Below are 23,725 nucleotides of genomic sequence, written 5' to 3' on the forward strand. Positions count from 1 at the left end.
TATTGGGTGAGAGGTGGGTTGAGGTAAGGAGACCTTGTCAAAGAGCCTCCAATAACGGCAGCCACGCTGAGAAGCTGGAGACAACGTTGGTCAGCTCACATACAACTCCCAAATAAGCCCAGAGGCCTTAAGTAGTGATCAATTAGGTATGTTTTCCCTAAGCAAGACAAATCATCACATCACTGATTATATTGAATAAGATCACAGAAAAAGGCCTTCATTTAAATCAAATTAATTTGAAGATTTAAACAATAGCACAATGTTGAACCGTCCAAATATCAGTCATGGTACCTTTCCATTTGCATTATTATTGTTACTTTTATTTTAATTTCACAAGCTCTTAAAGTTTTAATTAAAGTATTAATAGCAGGTTTCAAAATAAGATTGTATGGTGGTATGGACTAGGTAGAATAATATATAATGTAAAAAATAATCTCTATTATTAGAAAAAAGATGATGGGCTAATTCACTATATTTTTTGGTGGTAAGCATTTTTTATTCTTTTATTTTTGTTGAAATATATAGATTGACTGATGCTCTTTCGTTGGCCTACATCCTCTGTTAAGTCATTTTAAATTTGTAGTTGTTTTGATTTGTGAAAGCCAGAGCAGCAAACCTGAGCAACAGCTACCTTGAACTTCATCTCCCAGGTGGCATTGCGAGCGGTCTGTTTCTAGGTGTCTAGCAACAGCTATCAGCCCAGACAGCCGGCGGCAACGGGAGCGGTATTTCTCGGTGTGTCTTACCACGATTATTCGCTGCCGGGTTTTCATAATTAATAGTCGCTTGGCTGAAAATAGTGAAAAAACAACCCTGACCCCTGCACAGAGATATGAGCGGCAGCGGGCGGCCCAGGACCAGCTCGTTTGCTGAGCCGCCAGGTGTTCCAGGAGCCGCCGCTGCGTCCACCGGATCAGCCGCTGCCGTGGGGAGCAGCACAGGAAAGTCCGGGGTCCCGCAGGCCTCCGGCACCAGCTCGTCGGGATGCCCGAACCTTAAGCTTGGCAGTAAGTTTTAATTAGCTACCAGCTCTTTGTCGGGGTTTGTCTAACCAATAAATGTCACTCTATGCTTTTACTTCGAATACACCTGCTGGTGTTGTGTGTCACAACCCAGAAGAACGCCGTTATTGCTCCGTGTAGAGGCTAACCAGCTTGCTAGCGTGCTAACTAGCTAGCCGGCTAACGTTAGCCACTTGTTTTGTATGTAACCAGGTTCCCGTCCGGTCCATGGATGTATTCACCCCTTCTGATGTCAGACTACCTTACTGGTCATCACTTTATCCCAGTGTAACCTCAGCTAATTTATTGAATAATCTGATTTACTAATATTAAATTACTAGATGGGTATCAGTGTGGTGTGAGTGAGCAGTTTAACGGGTTCTGTTGTTCTTGGTGGCCAAGCCAGACTGAAATACCTAAACTTAGGTGCATGCTGCATTCAGTGTTCTTTTTTTGGGAGTCATTGAGAGAGTGGCATCAGCTGTCAGTGTGGCTCAGTCTGGAGAGGGGTCAGGGCGGAAAGTTGCCTTTTCACCAAGGTCACCTGTGGGGCAAAGGCTCAGCAGCAGGTGGCCGACGCCTGGAGGATACAAGTGATGCACCGTCTGCTGGAATGCCAAGGAGGTTACTCTCTTGTCTGAGATGGTTGTATAGTATGCCCTTTTATCACTCTAGTGACTGGTGAAAGCAGAGATGCAAGTGTGTTAATCCAAACCTTATCATCCATTAGCAGGCAGCTGTGTGTGACTTTGATATTAGAGCCTGAATGGGAGGTCATCTCTAGTTCAAAGCAGTGTGACCCTTGTTTTCTCTCCCTCCCTCAGCAGCAGCAGCAGAGCAGAGCCTGAGGGCCCTTTAAGCCGAAATGTCACCCTTTGGCTGTTACAGATACTCTTTAGGATGATTGATGGATATGTTGTCAGGTTTGGGAGACTGTGGGCTATTTCAAGAGACAGGATTAACCTATTTAGACAGATATTTGTGAGAGGGAATGATTTGATTTGACATCTTGAATCACCAGTAAAAATTAAACTTGGACATGGAACATTAAGGATGTTGTGTTGCCATACCAACCAGTGGTCTGTCATTATGAACAACACTAGAAGAATCTGATGATGAAATGTTGCAGGTTTCCAAGTAGTTCTGCTTATGAAATATACCTCATGGCCGAAGTTTAGTCTTTTGCTACAGAATATATCTTTAAGTTTGAACGTGACCTTTAAGGATCAAACTAAAGCTTTACAACTAGAGTGGCTGGTGGATGAAGAAATAACTTTGTCACCCACCTGCTTACCTTCTGAATTGGTTTGGAGCAAGGGGTAGACCTAGTAGAAATGGTACAGTATTTGACACTACCCTGCATTATAGCAGCTGGTGTGAATGTCTCAAGGATGAACTGAGAAGCCCACTGTATGTCAGTGAAAGAGAGAGGGAATGAAGATGAACATTTCCAATGTGGTGGCATTTTACAGTCGAACATTTTCCACTCCTTTTATAACATGATATAAATATTTGCCAGTGCTATTCCTTTACTTAAAGTTAAAAGAATCATCTATTGAATTGACAATATCATTACGTGGGTTAGGGTTATCAGTTGAGTGAATTAGTGAGCTCATAGAGTTTTTGCATAATGTTAAGATACTATATCCAAAGGGAAAGGCATCTGCAAATGGGTTATTGCAATAAATCAGAAAATTTCCCCACATCCCTCTTCTGTGTATTCAACTTTAGGGGGAGTGTTCATATTCAAAAGTTAAATTGAGATACCGATATAAAAACACTATTTAATTTTGGATTTTCCCTTTAATGGGCAGCGATTTTTTTTAATGATTCATGGCTATGTCTTAATGGAAAATTCTACAGGGACAGATGTGATAAGATAAAATCATGTGATCAACACTTGGATGGTCAAATCACAAGATTGTTTTGTCCACAATTGCTCAATATACATTTCATGTAAACCAGCTTACTAATTACTGGCAGACATAACCATGATTTACAGGGAAGTGGACATTGTGTTAATTCTCTTTCTGTGGTAGACACATGTCACATGAGCACAATATCTCTAAAACAATAGATGCTTGATTGAAACCTCACATTTACTCCAGAAGTTCTCCCTATAGAGTAGATGGCCTGGTTAGATTTTGGAAGATCTTGCTGCATTAAACTGCATATTAATAAGGTAAACTAAATTCTCTTGAAGCTACTTTGCTTTAAGATGTGGAGTTCATTTAAGTACAGTTTTTTTTGTGTGTATGAAGGCATTAACACAAACATCTGCTGGTTAATCAGAATGGTATGCCTGCTGTATTAATTTTTTTCAGAATTCTTAAAATACAGACGTAACTTTGAGTTTAAAGACACTAAATAAATAGATATGTATGTGACAAAGTTTGAAAAATGTCTTGTTTTTTTTAAGATATTATTTCTTCCTGCAGATGTGAGTTTCCTTCTGTGAATGACAGGAAGCGCAGTAAGACACTGCACTGCTGATATGAAAACACTGAGTTCAGACACAATGAAGTGATGATAAATGAGAAACACTGACAAAGCCAGAGTAAGGCCTCTTTTTACTATGATAGATTATTGACCTCCGGCAAGTTTCAAGCTGGTGAAAGTTGTTTTTCATACTGTAAGATATGAGTGACAGCAGGAAAAGAGCTCTGATGTCCCCAGTTGTACTGACGGATACATCAGCAAGGAAAATGGAAGAGGAGGAGCAACATAGGCAGTTGGCATAAACACATACTTTAACCAGTTGCCCCACTTTTAACCTGCAGCCGTGTGTGTGCGTGCGTGTGTGTGCGCGTGTGCATGCACGTATTCCTGTCCAGAGGATGAACTCAGTCACTGAGTTGGGGAACTCACTGACCCGGTCACTCTGCAGGGCTCACAGTTTCAGCTGTAACAGATATTGCCAGCATGCCTATTGGATGACCACCTCACTTTTGTGGCTGAGGACAATTTACTGTGTGTGTGTATGTGGACACACATGAGCTCCAGGACATGCAGTTCTGGCTGTAAGAGGGCCATATCAATAAGTGCATTGTCTTGTTTGGTAAACAAAGCATTAAGTATGTGGACAAGGTCAGGCTGACAGTGATACAGCAGGATGACAACTGGATGGCAAAGGGCTGCTCCATTATTTAAACACATCAACACATCAACAGAGGAAAATTAAATTTCCATCGACTGGCCACACTGGTTAAAGGAATCACAAACTTAGTACTAGTTCTTTTAGTGTGTCTGTGCGAAATTACAGAAATTAAGCTGCAGATTGCAGTGTTCGATTTATAAGGTAGCTGGTTGAGCAGAGAAATTTGAATTCACCAGAATTTTATATATTTATAGAGTATTGGAATTTAAGTGTAGAGGCTCTATCATGTTTTTCTCCCTTTTGGGGTGTTTTGTATGCCTTTTGTTAGATTGGACATTTGAGAGGTGACAGGAAATGAGGAGAAGGATATTGCAGTTCATGACTTAAACGCCCATAAATGTGTTTTTCTATTTAGTTAGATATATAGTTAGCCTAGGAAACCATTGAAAACAAACACCATGACCAAAAAAGGGGCTTTCATACTGGAAATATGGCGTTTATCACTCACCCAAGTGAGTGATAAAATTATGAGAATTTTGTTGGGGATAGTTGGTTTGATTGACCAGTAGATTTATTATTTATTTATTTATTTATTTATCATTGTGTCATATCATCCAGCAGTGCATTACTGCTGGATGATTTGACACAATAATCCTTGTATTTAAGGCTGTCATCACTTAAAACAGTTTATCAGGACAAAGAAAGTGGCTGTCCTATTTTTGGGTTCACTCCCAGTTTAATTAGGCACAGTCTTGTCTTGAAGATGAACTCTGCCATTCCCTTCCCCTTCCTTGGAGGCTTCTGTAAAGTTGACATTCATTCACTGGGCTGTCATTAACCTAAATATTCAAACGGTCAGAAGAGAGACGATCCAGATGTGAAGGCCAGCTGCAGCAAGTGTCCTGGGTTGAATGTCAGAGGTATTGTTTTGGTGAAGTTGTGAATCCGTTTCATATCTTTACCTCTTGTAGGAAGTAGCCAGAGGGACCACAGCCAATTTTAATCCTTCTTATAACTTCACACATTTTAGCATAATAAAGCAATTAACAGATTACCTGTTATTACAAATGAACAAAGTCTTCTACTTCGAAGTGAAATAGAGGACAATAAAAAAAGAAAAATCAGTCTTTGATATCCCCATTCTTACTCATGCTGCGTGGTAAAGCCACATCCTCTGTATGAATCATACTACTTTATTATTATTTGCCATGACCTCATTTTAACCCTGTTTCTCCTTGTTTCCTAGGAGACAGTGGGAAGGTGACAACAGTTGTGGCCACACCAGGTCAGGGACCGGACCGCCCACAGGAAGTCTCCTACACTGACATCAAGGTGAGCAGAGCAGAGGAAACCCAGGACCTAACAGTCTCATCATAAGAAACTCTGTCCTTACTAGGGTTGTCAAAAAAATCGATACTTAGATACTAATTGATACTAAGAATTAGTATCGTATTAGATACTCATTTGCAACAGTATCGATACCAACAGTGCCGTCTTCACCTCCCCCAGTTGACAAGGTAATTTAGAAAGTGATTAAGGTCATTTAAAAATGTTCCGCCTAGTATGTACCTTGGTCATAATTCTTTCATATTCAGTGGATCAAGGTTTTTTCTTTGTTTTTTGTTTGTGTTGATTAAACACAAAAAGAAAACCCAGTATTCATTAATGCTAGTCTAGTGACCCAAGTCAACTGGGTTGTAAAAAAAATGGACACAACCAGGTTACTACAGTATATGTCAACACATTCTTCAATTACCCACGTATCCTGGTTTCTCTGAGTAATGTGGTTACTGAAGTGCATGTAAACACACTGAGTGCTTGAAGAGGAGATTTAGCATAAACCTGCCTTTGCTGGTGAACAATTTTCTGCTGACCTACTTCAAACAAACAGGTTGCACCAGTTTAGACTCTGAAAATAAACGTGATTTGTAAAATTGTTAGAAAGGTTTTTTGAAAATGTGATCCGTGTTACTGAAGCTGGACTGATGCAAATGAACTTGAATCATTAGCTGTAAGAAACTATATTGTGAATGACTGTATTTGCACCTCATCTGAAGAACTGTTTTCTCTTTACAGGTGATTGGTAATGGCTCATTTGGTGTTGTGTACCAAGCTCGGCTCATCGACAGCCAAGAGATGGTGGCCATCAAAAAAGTTCTGCAGGATAAGAGGTTCAAGGTAAAGGTGTAATCTTCCTCGACATATTATCTGAACCAAATGGTGTGTGGAAGGTTTTTTTGTCATTCAAAGTTTTCTTGCTCAATTTGTTTACTTGGTTTCCCGTCTACACTCATGTGTTTGCAGAATCGGGAACTACAGATCATGAGGAAGCTGGACCACTGCAACATTGTCAGACTTCGTTACTTCTTCTACTCCAGTGGCGAGAAGGTGCTTCAGCTCTTTGTTTGTTTTGTTTTTCACATTATAAAAGTTTTAAGGAAGAATGCATATAAATCAACAAATTAAAACACATAATAGTACAATTATAGAAACTTGGAATAACAGAAAACAAAGCTGTTTTCTGATCATACAAACTTTTGCTTAGTCACCATATTACTTATCTCACAGGACACTAATTTCAGGAGTAAAAGAGAGGAAGTGATGTATGCACACAATACACATTAAAGATGAGATTACTCAAATACAGCGTAAATAGAACATACCCTTACTCTAAAAAAGGAAGCAGTGTATTTCTTGGACTGACAAATATAGAAACACTGACTTAAATGTTGCAGAAGTAAATTACTGGAAACAATATTACTAGTGAGTGCATGTGCTTTTTTTTTTTTTTTTTTATTTAAAAGAGTCACAGCAGGCAGTTGCTCTGTGTGTGTGGGAGCTTTAGGGCTGAATAATTAATAGAAATATTATTGAAATCACTATATGGCCAACAGCAATATCCAAATTTCAGGAGCTTTAATTTTTTGATATAGGTAAAATGTGTAACAATATACCGTTATAAATGAAGCATTGTGGTGCTGCAGAGATGCCCCAGCCTACAAATCAGATTCTCCAAATGTTTGTTTTGAACAGACCCCAGCAAAAACCACATCATCATTTTTATGTATGTTTTTTTTCCCCAGTGAAAATATATCACAGTATGATTTTATTTTATTTTTTATTTTTTGCATATCATACAGTCTTAATATGCTCATGTCTGTGGTATCTATGTGCCCACTGTTTTGAAACAGTGGGTAGGGCTTTGAAACATTTGTTAAACTGTTCATATCTTCAACACACTTATCTCCCTCTCTCTCTGTTTAATGTTGTCGTCCAGAAAGATGAAGTGTACCTCAACCTGGTGCTGGACTTTGTCCCTGAGACGGTCTACAGGGTTGCCAGGCATTTTAACAAGGCCAAGAGCATCATTCCCATAATATACGTGAAGGTAAGTTTCACCAGTTAATTTTGCTTTCACTGTATCATTTATGTGTTGCAAGTATTCTTATTGTTTTTTTATTTGGAATATTTATTTAGAATAAAAATGAGAAGTTTATAGATCTTCCTGATGAAGGTTGTTGAATAGAGTAAATTAATAAATATTCCAGCATTAAGTAAGACATTTTCATTTTTATGCAAATTATGTTTTTTTCAGACTTGGAAAACTTCAGTAAAATGTAGTAAATTAAATATTTTCTTTATCAAAGTATTGAGGCTTTTTGTGGATGTTTTTGGTAAGTGATGTTCCTAACACCACCCCCACACCTGTTGCTATGTTGTCTTTTAGTTTCTTGGCATTTCAACAGTGTGGACAGCTGATCTGATGTTGTTCTTGTGTTATGACCTCTTCAGGTGTACATGTACCAGTTGTTTCGCAGTTTGGCTTATATCCATTCCCAGGGTGTGTGTCACAGAGACATCAAGCCCCAAAACCTGCTCGTCGACCCAGAAACTGCCATCCTCAAACTGTGTGACTTCGGCAGGTGAGTTGTTGTGATTTCTCCTCACAGAGAATGAACCCTAACCCGAACCCTAACCCTATTTAAAAAGATCTAAAAGAATAGAATTAAACATGCCATTTCAAAGTTTCTATCCTGAAACATTATGTGGCAGTGCAGATACAAGTGTAATAACCAACAGCCCACGAATATTATGGAATTGTATTCAATATGGCAGTGTGAACTTGTTCTTAATCTTTACTAGGTTCCAATTTGTATTTAACTGTAACTATTGATAACTATTTTCTCCACAGTACTTCACCCTCTTCATCACCTATCGAACCCGTGCACCCCAGCCTTTCTTTGCTGCACCCTTAGTCATCATTTAATGTGATTTCTTGTGTTTCCACAGCGCCAAGCAGCTGGTCCGTGGTGAACCCAACGTGTCGTATATCTGTTCACGGTATTATCGGGCCCCTGAGCTCATTTTTGGTGCCACAGATTACACAGCAAACATTGATATCTGGTCAGCAGGCTGTGTACTAGCTGAGCTGCTGCTCGGACAGCCCATATTCCCTGGTGACAGTGGGGTGGACCAACTAGTAGAGATAATCAAGGTAAGTGTTTTTTTGCATTTTTAAGTAATCTGTGTGTTTCTTTTGTTCTGGTTGTGTATTCTGTTTTATTACTGCGCCGATCTTACAGCTTCCTGTTTTCAGGGCTGGATATTGGCACCAATCTCCCGATTCGATTTCCATTCACAAAGTCCAGAGTTGAATCATTTTTATTAGACTCTTAATGATTCAGTTATATCAGATAAATACCAATGTTGCATAAAACACTTCTCCAAATTACAAGTGAACAACATTGTTTATTCCTTGAATATAAAATTGTGTATAGTCACATTATAGTCTAAACTGTAAATACATTTCCCTGTTAAAAAAACTGTAGACCAAGGAATTCTTTGCCTTGGCAAAAACAACCATAATTGATGGCACATCAATAATTTTTTGGCCTAGGCAAAACAGTTACAAGGTTGTTATCAGTTTTGCATATTTAAAAAAAATAATTGCTGTCACATGCAGCTACAGATGGACTAACAGTAGTGGATGCTTCAGCTCAGTACAGACATCCTCATTAACTTTGAGCACAGACGGAACAGAAACTGAGAGTCTGCTCACTAATTCATCTGTTTGTTGCCTGATATCTGCAGACAGCTTTTAGCTGCTGTTTGCTCCCCGAGAGGGACAGACTGAATAAAGTAGAATCCACACACTGTCCACTCAACTTCCACGACTTCACATCTCGTAGACAGAGATAATATCTCTCCAACAAACACAAACTGAGCTCAGATCAGTCTGCAGTCTTTTTTCGCAGTCTCCAGATGCAATTTCTAGATTCATTACGATACAGCCACAGTCAGCTGACCATCCTGAGTCACGACAGTCCTGTAGACTGCAGCAGGTCCACATAGACTGTTACTATTGATGTCACAGTTTACAGGACTGTTGTGACTCAAGGCTGATAATGCAGCCAGCTATCGTCTGTTACTTTTTAACTTGAAAGAACCTTTTTGTTCAGGTTGTAATAATTTGATTTCCAAAAATACACAATTCACATTTCTTGCAGCTTTTACTGAACCACTTACAACAACTAACCACTGCATACACATGACATTTAGTGCAGATGTACATGTTTACTCAGAAAAAGGCACAAATGCAAAGATCGATCTTGGGATTTTAAGAATCAACATTGGATCATTCAAATAAAAAATGTGATTAATCAGAAAATATCTTGTGTGTCAAGATATTAACAGATATTAATGTTCTGTATTGATATCATAATAAAGGTAGAATAATCAACACACTAACATCATTCACCCTCCTTATTTGTTTTCAGGTGCTGGGAACACCAACAAGAGAGCAAATCCGAGAGATGAACCCAAACTACACAGAATTCAAATTCCCTCAGATCAAAGCTCATCCATGGACCAAGGTAAATAAATACCTGAGGACAAACACCAGGCAGTCCTCTGCAGGCCTGTTCTGTCTGGAAAGGCATGCAGAGTTGAAGAATTGAGAAAGAAAATCTGAAAACAAAGACATTTTTAACTGAAAGACATGGATCATCATTTTCATTATCAGTTAATCTGCCAATTGTTGTCTTGATCAATCGTTTAGCCTATAAAATGTCAGGCTTTGTCCAAACAGCTGTTCAAAACATCAAAGATATTAGTTTCTAAAACAGAAAATAATAATGCCAGCAAATATTCACAATAGAGAAGCTCTAACTGGGATTTTTTTTGGTGCAGTTTTGTCTGAAAAATGACATAAACAATTACATGATGACCAGAATGCAGATTGTTTTTGTGTCATTAAACTTATTGATTAATTTACTAATTGTTTCAGATCCAATGGTCATTACTATTATTTAATTCCTGATTTTTATGACATGCCTAATGAGCTATGAGACACATTTTATATATTTTTATGTAGATGAACTCAAAAAAAGTAATAATCTGCATGATTGCAATTGTTCCAAAAAGGAAACTTGAAAGTGACATACTGTGCTGGACTCCAGTTTAGTAGAATAATAGAAAGAAAATCTGTAGACGTGTTGTTGCCTACACAGGCTATTTAAATCTGCAGGTTGAATTGCTTTAATATCCTTCTTTTGAAAGTCGATTAACCTGCACACCTACAGAGTACAGAAACAACGTAAAACCAGGAGAAGTGGCCCTTGAACATTTACTACAGAGTGGATAGCTTTCTACTCGAGAATACATGCAGCTGTTTTTTTTAGATTCACCTCCTTGTTCTAACCATTGTTACCTTTGTTTTCTTTGTGTTTCCTTTCTTTTTCAGGTTCTAGATTTACCACATTTGCTACAATTACGCTTTAAGATAAATCTGCCTCCCCTTTTCATCAGTTTTCCTTCTTGGTTGCTTCATATCAGTGATACTGGGTGTTTCTGTCTTAAAAAAAACCTTGTTCATCATTTAGAATTGGACTTGTTCAGACAGTAGTTTACATTGATGCTAGAAATCGCCATTTTTCATGACTACTACTTAAAATAAATCTCTTCTTGTTCCTCAGGTGTTTAAACCTCGCACCCCTCCAGAGGCCATTGCTCTCTGCTCTCGGCTGCTGGAGTACACACCGGCCTCACGCCTCTCCCCACTAGAGGCCTGTTCACATGCCTTCTTCGACGAGCTGCGCCAGCCCAACACACGACTGCCCAGCGGCAGAGAATTGCCGATGCTCTTCAACTTCAGCACCACAGGTACATGAACACAGATAAATTTCCCTTTCTTTTGGCTGACAGGTTTTTCAGCTGTGTTTAAGTCACAGTCAACATCTGTTCAGCTAAATACAATCAGATGGTGTTTCTTGGTTTGTTGTGGGTCAGCGCTGTGGCCCTTGAGGAGGTGCAGTTAATGTAGCGTACACTCTTCTTTTGTTAAACGACTCTGTCCTCTTGTGTGACTCATCATGAACTGAAAACTCTTTTTGTTTTGTTTTTTTATCCTCTGCAGAGCTGTCAATCCAGCCCCATCTGAACTCAACCCTCATCCCTCCTCACGCTCGCTCTCATACAGCTGCTTCTGCCCACGGTGGGAAACTTATTATCATTTTATTGTCAGTGTTAATATCACTGGTTTTGCATGGTTTCATGCTGGCTGACAAAATCTGCTCCGGTGTGGTGTAAAAACAATAACATGACAAACAATCCAGACATCACAAGTAACAGTCTGGAATTTTAAAAAAACTTAAACACTCCCTTTAGGTTTTGTTATTTTGCAGTCACCGTCACTGTGTTGTAAAACATCATTAAAAATGTTGATTATCATTTAGAGTGATTATTTTTATATCTCAATTTCATGAATTGCATATAAAAGTTGCAGAATAGTTTTAATCATACAGCAAATTACAAAAGCTGTAAATCATTTGGCATGGAATACTTACATAACATGTTTTTATTACAAAACATGTTTTTATTATAAATCGTGGTTCAGCAGTTCAACAACCTCAAAAGCTGAGGATTTTTTTTTTTTTTACAATAATAAAAGAGTAAGAGCTGTTTCCTGATACAATCTGACAGAACTGCATATGAAATAAACCAAATTTGTCATGTACTGATTAGATTACAAGAATAAAGTAGTAATATCGAGAATAAAAACATAATTTTACAAGAAAAATTCGGAATATTCCAAGAATTAGAAATGTAAAATTTCAAGAGAAGAAAAAAATTTTTTTTAGGAATATTACGAGCAACCAATCAAACAGGTGAAAGGACAGTCTGGGGCAGCCTGCTGTTTGTCTGTCTAACAATCGAGTAGACTCAGTTTCTTCACAATCCTTTCAATGTCCTGATGATGATGATGATGATGATGATGATGATGATGATGATGAGAGCCATAAGATGAAGTATCTGCTTATTTGTGAAACCTCTGCTAAAGAAGAACTTCACAGGATGCTCCACGTTCCTCATTTTAAAGTTTCTGATATTTTCCCCTCGAAAACAACATGGAACGTAAAATTACAACTTTATTCTCATTATATGATTCTTTTCTTATAAAATTATGACTTTATTCTCATAACATTATGACTATTTTCTTGAAATATGATTTTATTCTCATAACATTATGACTTTATTCTCGTCGTTTAAGTCGACTTCATGACTTAATTTTTTTTTTTTCCTCAATGAGGTCCTGATACTCCGTTTTAGATTTGAAATATTGATCTGTTATCCAGAAATGAGCCATTTTAGATTTTCTTGTGAACATGATATATTATGAATTTTATTACATATGGCACAAATGTCCACTTGGACTCGAAGAAGAACTGGTCAAAGGTCACTGTGATGCAGTTTTGGGCTAGAAGAATGAGTATACTAATTATGATAAAATACACTTAATACCTTTTATTAAATTCCTTCAAAGTAAGTCTTCACTACATATATTATGAGTCTGGACAGACATGGATGTAAATTGCAACTTGACCACAAGGTGGTAATTGTAGTGTAATGTCCCCTGCTGTAGTGATTGTACTCACCTCTTACAGTCATGTCTGTTGCACTATTGCAGACCATTAATTCACAGCTCACTCTGCCTCTCTCTCCTCCTCTTCTCCTTCAGATGGCACCGGTTCAGATTCATCTCAACACAGTTCAGTACCAGGATCTCTTAACAGCATCTGAAGCAGCTTCTCACCTGTCTGCCTGCCAGCCTCACCCTTATCTCAGACACACACACACACTCACACTCTACTGCTTTCCTCCATGCTGCTTGCTCTCCTCTTAGATGATCTGTTTTTGTACAGTAAATACATTGAACAAACTATTAGTTCTGTAGCTGCCAGGGTTGAAATTACGGCAGGTCACACACACAGTCGTCTCGCTGCTGCTCGGGTGGTATGAAGGTTCAATAGTGGGGGCTGGTCCTCTGTAATATAAACCTTTTTTAATCAACATTTTTTTTTTTTCCTTTTTCTTCTTTATATTTGTGTTTATTTATTTGAGTAATTGAAAGCATCATGTGATCACACAACTGGTCTCTAGTTTTGTTTTTTTTTTTTCCACCTCAGATAATTTCTTTTAAATTATTCTTCCATGTTTTAAATCCCTGTTAGTAAAGGGTTGGACTGAACACTGCCTGACCAAGACTAGAACTGTCCCTAAGTAGTTCATCAGGGTAAAGGTAATTTTATTTAACTCAGGGCAGGAGAACAGATGTGGGGACTGATGAATTCATAAATCACACAATCTGATGTTTAAGCTCAAATTAAATCTCCAGGTCTTGTTAATTTACCTGCTGAGGAGGCAGAGTAGAAAAACTCTGCAGCTGTAGGTTGCATTAATCTGTGTGTGGTTGGAGGTTTGTTGAATATCCCTTTGACATTTGTCATGTTCAGTGGCTGTGATTTTAGACTGGACTGGAAATCACCAGACACCAGCCAATCACTGAGTACCAGCCTTTGTCTTGTCCCCTGGACCTGTCCACAGTTGTACTTCATTTAAACTGCCATATAAATATGAGTGAAATCGACCACTTTTTAATAGTGATTTTATTTGTACACATCAGGACAGCAGAGAGGCATCCAGAGGAAAACTCTTCCTCTTGTTCCTCACCAATAGAGCTGTGAAGAAAATGTGACTGGTGCTCCACAAAAGCAAACTGAGATCTTCATCTAGAGCCTTTTGATATTGAGCAAACAAAGCTGCTTGTTCTCTCTCCTGTCAAGTAATTAGTTGTGTTCAGTTGATGATTAGATGGCTGTGCTGAGGACGCCACGGTCCCAGATCCTCACACCAATAAAAGCTCAGAGGTTCCTTGTGATCTTAAATTGAAGATGAAAACTGAAGCTTATCTAATAAACTAAAAAAAAACATCAGTCATTACTCACCACAACACTGATGCCTCTTAAAGAAATTGTTTGTGAAATTTATCTGCTCAAAGAAATTAAACAAACTTCTGCCCCTTTTAACCATCTAAAAGAAGAAGCTTTGTTTATTCCTTTATTTTACCTTTGAATGAAAACCTTCTGGTTTCACTGGTGTTACTGTCAGTAACTAGAGGCTGTAATAGCTGATCAAAACAGCAGTTTACTGCGGAGCCAGTGGCTGAATCAAGAAAAGTCTTAAGTTTATTCCACTAAAATTTGCTGTAATTGTGTTCCTTTAACTAAACAAAAACATTTGTTTTTTTCTTTGTTTTAATTCACAACTTTCACTTAGCTATTTGTGCTGCTGGAGGAAATAAGAAGTCAAAACTTCTCAATTAGGGAAACTGGGTGCTTTTTAAAAGAAATTTAAATCTGAAATCGGTTTTAAAAAATATACTATTCATTTTAAAGCCTTGAAAAGTATTAAAATGTGGTAAATATAGTTACCTGATCGCTTCCTTTTACAATTTCATGTTGTCTTTTTCTCTCTTCTACCTGTTGACATGTGGCCATACAGAATACAGAAACTGATTCCTTGTTTTAGTCTTAAAATCTGTTAATAAATGTGGTCAAAAACCTATATCAACAACCTGTAAGATCCCCTGAAAAAATATTTGCAGATTAGAAGTAAAAAACAAGAAGTCACTTTTGGTGGAAATCCCCTCTAGCATTAAGATCATTCCTGTCCCGGTTTCAGTGTAGAGAAAAATGCTGTCGTACTCATACACTGTATGGAAACGAGAAGCGAATGTGAGTCCTCCCGTTAATTAGATAAACTAAACAATGCTTAAATGGGAATGGGAATGGGAATTGCATGTTTTTAAATAGAGGATACTTGATGTAAACATATTTATTTCTTTGTTTTTGGATGAGAGTTGAATGTGTGAATTGTTGACTGAGAAGGCTTTGAAATAGTGTTGCAGCTTCTTCAGCAAACTTCACTTCTCATCAGTGGAAATAAATGAAAAGTCTTCAGTTTTTACAAGAAGAAGCTTCGTAGAAACAACAGTAACAGGATAAATGAACATGTGCTTCAGGTCATTAGTGCTGCTGACATGTATACACAAGCATAGTGTAAGAATCAGGAGTGAAAGGCTAAATGTTAACATGAATATCAAGCACGGAAACTCCTTTAAGGTGACTGTGTTTTTGTTTGTTTGTGTGCTGTTGTACTTCTATCTTTACGAGGAGCGATTCGGATTTGACCCCATGAGAGTGACGACTTTTGGCCAATCCTCACTTCAAAAAGCTGGGACTAAGACGCTTTAGAGATAAATTTAGAAGTAAGTTTGGGGGCCCATAGAATGTATCACTAGTATAGAAGTACAAACTTGTGTGTGTCTGTGTGTGTGTATGACCATATCCCAAACTGCAGTCTGAACAGCCAGTGTTTTAGGAATAGAGCAGTCAACAATACAGATTTTTAGTAAGCAGTACAGACAACTTGAAAGTTTGTAGTATAGTATATTTGATACTATTGTACCATGCCTCCACCTGCTGTTTTACCTGCAGCCATGTTTGTTTTTAACCCCTTTTTTTAATATAAGTGGAAGAGCCCTGATGCTTTTTTTTTTCTAAATTCCACCACATTCACAGTCATTTTATATGAGGAGAGTGGAGAGCGTTTCTTTTCCTTTTTCCTGCCAGCTGCTTCTGGGTTTCAAACTAGCAACCTCCCGGTCCGGTGGGTTACTGCTGGACACGTTCTGCTTTCTTTGCTGAAAAGAGTCCAACCAGCTTGTTTGATCATCTCTGCAGGGAGTGTGACACTCAGAGCTGTCAGACTCTGTGGCTATGAAAAGTGTGTGAGAAATCCCTGAGAGAAGAATCAAACATAGCTGATTCTTCTCTTCTCCCAGTATCACAAGCCATTTATTTCCTCACTCTCCTTTTCTTCCTCTCTTATCGCACGTGTAAATATCACTGATTTTTATTTCCCTCTTTTTACTTTTTATTACAGAGTTGTTTATATCTTATTTTCCTCATTCTCTCTACGAAGCAGTCTTTAGTTTGTGCATTTTTGTAAATATGTTTCTTTTTTTTTCACAATCCAAAATGTAAATACTGCAAAGGAAAAAAAAAAGAAGAAAAAAAAAACAGTCTACTCCTCATGTTTGTTGATGATCTTTCTCTCTCTTTCTCTCTCTTGTCCAGTGAAAATTGTAAAGTAGCCATTAACATCATTGTTACTCAGCTCTCCTGTTCCGCCCTCTGTGGGACCACCCAACTGTTGAATGACTGTTGTAAGGGTTCTGTTCCAAAATGTGCTCCTTCTGTCCACTTAGGGGGTAAATATAATAAATATATCACCCATGAATTATGTAATTCTGTCTGTCTAAAACCTAAAGGACTGAGGCGTGTCATGTTTGTTCATTTGATCCGTGTAACAGCAGCATCTTGGGTTTGAAGGTGCTCTCTCCCACCTGCCCGTCTGTATCTGCTTACAGTATCATAAATGCAAAATCTCTGAAAAGGTGAAACAAGAACAGGGAGGCAGAGTTTGTTTTACCGTAATTCAATTTCTTTATTTTTCTTTCTATAAAGCACCTCAATGACTCAGTCACATTTAACAACCTGCAGCTTCTCCACAAGAGGGAGCTGTTCAGTCTTTATTAAACCAGTTCTACACTGCACCAATTACAGGAAACACATTTAAGATACATTTCCAATTTCCTGTTGTTGTTTTCTTCTTGCCGTAGTAACCTCCTACTCTATAATTGATCAATTAGAAAACCTCCCTGTGTCTCCACAGTAATGCAGAGCAATGTGAGCGCACAGGCTGAAACCAGGTGCCAGTTGACTCAAGTTTTACGTTTTGCAGATTTAGAAAGTAAAACTTAAACTTGCATTAACTGATTTTTTTTTTTGGCCACTTGATGGCAATGAGGTGTACAGCAAGGTGTAAACACGACACTGTTGTAATGTCACTCTTTAAGCTGATATAGCAGCAAACGGTTACTTATTTATGCATCCAGTAAATATGGAGCAACATGATCATTCATTTGGAGTCCTGTTTTTAGTCCACCCGATGAATTCAAGTCTAATGTTCACTCTCTTTTATCTGTCTTTATCTGTTAAATACTATATTCACCAGCTACAGCTGCAGGTCTGTGTGTTTTCCACATACTTTTTCTTCTGCTTGTCTTACTGGAACAGAACTCTTTGTGTTGTGACAGATTGTTATATATGATTACCGTGCAGTATTGCGAAAAATGACTCCGCTGCAGGTCACTGGTATTTTCAGTCCTGACTTCAGTGATCTCAACAGTGTTTAGTTGGACCAGAAATCACATGATGATGTCCGGCTCAACAAGTTCTCAACATGAGCATTTTGTCTTATGTGCTGTGTGGCATTCAGAATTGCTGCTAATGAGCAGAAGATGGCAGAAATAAACATTTGTGTTGTGAATGCAGGCAGAGCTGCCAGTTGTGTATGTGTGTTTGTATCCAGACACGTTTCTGCTATTAACCAACAGTTTCAAGTAAAGTGGCTCAGAAATGTTACTTTTCTTTGTGTTTTTAAAACTTGTACGTTAATGTTACCTCTCTTTAGATCAACTGAGGGCGATCATTGCAGGTCTGTATAGGTTCTTAACATCACCTTTTTGATTTAATTTTATACTCCAATGCTGTTGACGTGGGTCTCCTTCTGCCACGGTGGACTGGTGTGTTGGGTGATGGAGGGATAGGAGGAGAAAGAGAGAGAAAGAAACACAAGCCTGTCTGTCTCTGTTCTGTGTGTATGATATGGACTCATTTACTGTAATAAAGTGATGAAACTGTGTTTAGATTGTGTGCACTGAATTGTCTGAGAACTTTAAAGGTTAATTCCTGTTCAGAGGTTGTGAACTATTTAAGTTTAAATTTTCACCATGTAACGCTGCGACCAGTATATCCTCTCTCGGGTTCAACACCAGCGGACAGATAATCCTTCATGCAGGCCTGGTAAAGGTAGTATATGTCCATTTGGACCGCCTCTGGTCAAATCCTGATTTTACAACTGCGACATCATCTGACAAAATCCCCAAACACATCAATGAAAGACAAAGACTGAGCTGTGATTTCAGCTGTATTAACTGTAAAATGATCACTCGGAGAGAAAGTTAGAAGAGACACAATATCTCTCTTATTTAGTCTTTCACTCAGAGCACAATAGTTTAGTCTTTATTTACTTCAACTCCAGAACGTGACATACTTTTATAGAGGCATGTCTTTGTGTCTAACCCTGCGTTTGATATGAAGAATTAGTCAGAGCTGTATTTTAATACGAAGCCTTGTTTTCAGTCGCTCCTGTTTGTCATGTTAAAAGCCTCATGAAATGAAAAATGCATTTTCCCAGTTTTAATCCCGTGTCTATGTTAATTGTTCATTTATCTCTTGTTATATTTCCAAATATATGTCAAAAAATTATTTAGTATTTTTACACCAAAATCCATGTATTTTCACTTCCTGTAAAACGATTTCAAACCATAGACTGTAAATAAAGATGGACATTTCCTCTGTGATGCAAAAAATATATCCCTTTACTCTCAGTCCCCATCTCATCTTCCCACACCTTCTATAAATGGAATTTATTTTCTTGATAAAAAGTGTTCAAACTAATTCATAAGGTCTACTCGTATATACTCTTATACCCTGCTCAGCTTGTAGAAATAATATGAAATTGTTTGACTTACAAAAAGTATCCAAACTGAGAACAACATTTTTCAAATACCCAGTCCCATGCAAACCAAAAGAAATCCACTACAAAATAATGAATGATTTCTACCCTTCCAGTGACCCTATAAGACTAAGACTTGGATTTGAGGTAATTAAATGTCTTTTCTGTGAAGGTGATATCAAAACAACAGAACATCTCTTTCCTGCTCTCAGTTTTTTCGTAGAAAATTCATTAGTAGTATTATTACTAGTAGTATTATTTTTGATGTATTACTAGAGGACACAAAGTTGGACCTAATGATCAATGTTTTGCTCATTTTAACACTTTTTTTTTTTTTTATCCATAAGGCTAAATTTATAAAGACCCACCTATCGTCATGTGTTATTATTTTGAAATATAGATATATACTAAGTCCCTGAATTTAATCAAATCTAAATGTGCCAATGATCTTTTTGTATCATTAGAAAATGATCTCACTATTGAATAATATGTTAGTTTTTATTTTGATTTAATTTTATTTAATTCTTTTTGAATAGTTAATTTATGACTTACTCTGTTTGTAGACCGCTGTTGTGGTCCAGATCCAATAACATCAACATGTCTGCTGTGATTTACTTTGGCAGAGTCTGAGTTAATAAATCACTGTAAATCTTGAACCTCTCCAGCCCTCCATAATAAAATGATCACGTCTCCTTGATTAAAGGCTGACCAATTAAGTTTGTGCATTATTTGCAAGTGCATGCAATTCTATTAGAGTCCTACTTCCTACATACTCAGATGTAAGTTAGCTGCGGAAAATACCCGAGTTCTGCCAATATATTACTGCTGTCCTGTCTCTGTCTGACCAGATTCTAAGTGAACAGACCTTTTAATGAACCTTTTACAGTTTTACCCTGAAAATAAACTTATCTTGTGACCATTTGGAGAGCCCTGGACCCTTAGGTTGTGAATCACTGGACTAAACTACCTAAATGCATACAAAAAAGTTGAAACTGCCATTTCACTAACAGACCCAGAAGATTAAAATGCTCCCAGGTAATTATTTTTATTTGAGAATGTTCTCTATGAACCATGTAGTAGCCATCCTGTAGGTATGTGGGGAACAGTGTGGCCAGTGACTTGGCAAACATCCTGCAGAGCTTAACCAGAAGCCGGAAAATTTCCCAGCATATTTTTCGGGAGCCAGTGAATCCCCAGATGATCTTAGTTAGTAATTCAGGTTAGACAAGTGAATAAATTACTTAAAAATGTCTCAGTTGATCAGTACCAGTGGACAGATAATCCTTCATACAAGAGTATTACCTTGCTGCTTTTTGTTATATAAGCGTTCTTTTTCCCATAAAGTGTTACAGAACCTGAAGACACTCACATGAGAGATTCATCTACTGAAGCAGGTGAGGTTTGTGGGTTAAATGCATCTTAACCTGGGAGCTCTCCATCACAGTTCATGGCTCTCTGCTCATCTGTTCATCCTCTAACTTTTCTACTCAACAGAAACAATGAGGGTCATTCTGCTCCTCTGTTCTGCCTTCGCTCTGAGCGTCACGACAGGTGAGACTCAGCAACACACTGAACACCCAACACAAACTTATGACACAAAATGTTTCCAGTCTCCAATATTACATTCTGATTGATGCATCTTTTCCCCAACTAACTAAAAGCATGATATAAAGGTAGTTCTTGAAGATGGTTAACAGTGGTCTGAATCTTCCTCCACAGCAGATCCAGTGAAGCAGATGAAGCCAGGTGAGACTCAACAACATATAATACCTGATGATACATTATTTCACTGTGTTCAGTGTATATCGAGGTTACACTTCAGACGTAGGCTCTAACTCCAGCCATAGCTACAAGTTGTTTTAACCATTTTATGCATTAAAAATGATTCACTGGAGCAATAAGGGGAATAGATAAAGTGTATATGTAACTCTCTCACTTTATACTTGCACCAATAAACTGTCCAAACAGATTTTCATAGTTATAGAAGGATTATTGTAATGTGAGGAAAATCTCTAAGTGAGTATGGAGAATGGATGCCTGGTTGTTAAACCTCAATGTCCACCTGTGAGACAAATGAAAATGTGACGCCTGTTCAGCTGCACATGCAAAACAGTGACGACAGTAAAAACAAGAGTAGATAAAAAAAAGTAGTAGTTACATTAGAATGCTGTTCTTATCCTCTGTAGAACCAGTGGAGGATCCCCTGCCTGTCCAGCAAAACAAGACTGCAGGTAAGAGAAAATATCTACGACAGCAAACAAAATCCCTTTTTCTTCGCTTTGGTTGTTTGGACTTTGAAATCATGGTGATCTGTAATGGAAATACAACTCAACTGCTGCAAATGAAGACAAAGACAAAGCTCTGTACATCATGTCCAAAATCAATAGTCCATGCTGAGCTGAGACATACTGCAATGTAAACTCTCTAATCCAGTCAATCATTTATATGCAGATGCCACCCTGTCAGTCAGATCCATTTTCCAAATGTATTTTAGCACTTCACAAACCTTTCTCCATCAATCTTTAAATTCTTCTTTTCTGCTAGATGAGAAGCGAGGGGAACTGCTGCGCAGGATTACGGGGATGGGGGCTAAATGGCTGGGAAACACGCCTCCTCCAGACTATTTTCCTGGAGAGAACAACTGTCCCCCCCGCTGGCACAGCTATAGGGGGCGGTGTTTCTCCTTCATCAACATCCATATGGCCTGGATGGAAGCTGAGGTAGCCTGACATTACCTCATGTTACATAAAGGTTTTGAATCCGTTACCAACATGCACATATGTAATTTCTTTTCTTTTCTTTTCTTGAACACATTATTTATACATTTTCCCAATTTAACAAAACATTGTTAACAGTACAAACAACAGCAACAACAAAGAAAAGAAACATACAAAAAATGCAATTCAATTACACAAATGCAGACTTGCCATGTTGAGAGTAATATAATGTCAATTATGTTTTAATGAGAGAATAAACTTGTCATAGTCAGTGGACTTTTTATATCATATGCTGATATATATGAGAGTATTGCAAAGACTAGAACTAAAACATCTTTTTCTTTTAAATTTCTATGTATAATGTTAAGTAAGCTGTATATCCCTGAGGCTGTACTATGTCTGTCCCACAGTAAGAGCTGTTCATCTCTGCTTTTACAGAAACATTTTTGGCACTATGGCGCCAATCTGGCATCCATTCATGATGAACAGGAGTACAATTTCATCCGGGACTTTGTAATGGACAGCAATTATTACGGTTATTATGGCCCAGCCTGGATTGGTGGCCATGATGCCGTTAGGGTAATGAGCAAACATCACTTTAAAGAGAGTGGTCCATGTATTTGTGTCACAGAACAGACACCTGCAGTCATGCTTTAGTGTAAATGTATTTATAAGTTTGGTATCACCAGAAGTTCATGCTGTTTGTAAACTCGGATCTTAAAGTTCTGTTGACTTAACAGTGTTGACACTATATTGTTTCAGTGACTCTTTAAAATGTTTGACAAATACAAAATGTAGACTAACATATTTACATGCTATTTGTCTTTTGTTTGTGTTTACAGAGTGGGGAGTGGTTATGGAGTGACGGGTCAGCATTTAATGTCGGGAGCTGGGCCACACTCATGCCAGGCATCTGGAATAGATGGAATAAATGCCTTTCAATGGGTCTGACAGGTAACTACAGTTACTAAATCAACTGATTCCCGGCAGAGGTTATTACAGAAATGATTAACGTCATGGAGTAAACTTGTTTCTAAGAAAGAAAATGTAATAGTGGTTTTCCTCTCTTGTTTTCCTGTTAGATCAAAGGTATTGTGAAGAAATGTTTCCCTTTGTCTGCGGAACAAAACCGGATCTGCTGCTTTTAATGTGACATATCGCTCCTGTTCAAGACATCCCTGTCTGTTCTATAGTTAAAGTATATGCAGACTGACTACATGAGATCACATGAAACGCTTTCAAAACCAAATTCTGTCAATCATTTGGAAAATAAAAGCAGTTTCTCTGATGTGCCAAGAGTGTTTTTTTTTTAACAACAGTAAACTCCCTAAAAAGATGTGTTTTTGGTCTGTGACATTTATTGACCATCTGAAGAAGTGAGGTGAAGGGGAGAGAAAATCCTATCCTATTGCTTTTGTATGTTTTTGGTGTGTGTTTTGTTAATTACAATCAAGACACTGCAAGGTTCTTGAACTTAAATCAGCCAAAGGATTGACCGGATGTGTATGTACCAGTACATATGTTTCTTTTTTACACACTCAGCATCCTGAGAACTGCCAAAACTGCAATTAAAGTATTTTGCATAAATAACAATTTAGGTATAGGTAGAAGTTGTATAAATGACAATTAGAACTATTAGAACTATTATTCCAGAGACTGATATCCGTGACTGCCTTTAATGCTATTCTGTTTGTAAATCAATCAAACTTTATCTGAAAGAGTCACAGCCTTCATAATAAACCAATAAAATCACATTGATGATCAGTCCCATGAAAACACTGCACTAGCTGGACCCTGAGGGCTGTTTCCTGCTCTGGCTGACACAGCGGATGAAGGGCAAGTATGAACACACATCACTTCCCTACTAACATAAAAGCATAATATAAACTCTCCAAATGTTTCTTAAATTAACAGAAAACACAAACAAA

The 23,725-nt window shown here is 37.9% G+C and overlaps 2 protein-coding genes across 2 annotated transcripts; both read left to right on the forward strand.

Moving 5' to 3' along the window:
* The first annotated feature begins 680 nt into the window (after window positions 1-680).
* On the forward strand, window positions 681-18,204 carry gsk3aa (glycogen synthase kinase 3 alpha a). Its single transcript, XM_056399443.1, has 11 exons — window positions 681-1,007; window positions 5,345-5,430; window positions 6,175-6,276; window positions 6,403-6,486; window positions 7,376-7,486; window positions 7,891-8,021; window positions 8,389-8,593; window positions 9,876-9,971; window positions 11,073-11,259; window positions 11,513-11,590; window positions 13,115-18,204. Exons 1-11 carry the CDS (start codon window positions 833-835, stop codon window positions 13,174-13,176), a joined length of 1,317 nt encoding a protein of 438 aa, XP_056255418.1. The 5' UTR covers window positions 681-832; the 3' UTR covers window positions 13,177-18,204.
* A 3,068-nt stretch (window positions 18,205-21,272) lies between these two features.
* LOC130184292 (ladderlectin-like) lies at window positions 21,273-23,056 on the forward strand. Its single transcript, XM_056400215.1, has 5 exons — window positions 21,273-21,311; window positions 21,625-21,800; window positions 22,236-22,376; window positions 22,640-22,751; window positions 22,880-23,056. The coding sequence occupies exons 2-5, from the start codon at window positions 21,663-21,665 to the stop codon at window positions 22,948-22,950; spliced, it is 462 nt and encodes a 153-aa protein (XP_056256190.1). The 5' UTR covers window positions 21,273-21,311; window positions 21,625-21,662; the 3' UTR covers window positions 22,951-23,056.
* Window positions 23,057-23,725: the final 669 nt, after the last annotated feature.

The sequence above is a fragment of the Seriola aureovittata genome, chromosome 16 (assembly GCF_021018895.1).
Source record: "Seriola aureovittata isolate HTS-2021-v1 ecotype China chromosome 16, ASM2101889v1, whole genome shotgun sequence".
NCBI classification, from domain to species: domain Eukaryota; kingdom Metazoa; phylum Chordata; class Actinopteri; order Carangiformes; family Carangidae; genus Seriola; species Seriola aureovittata.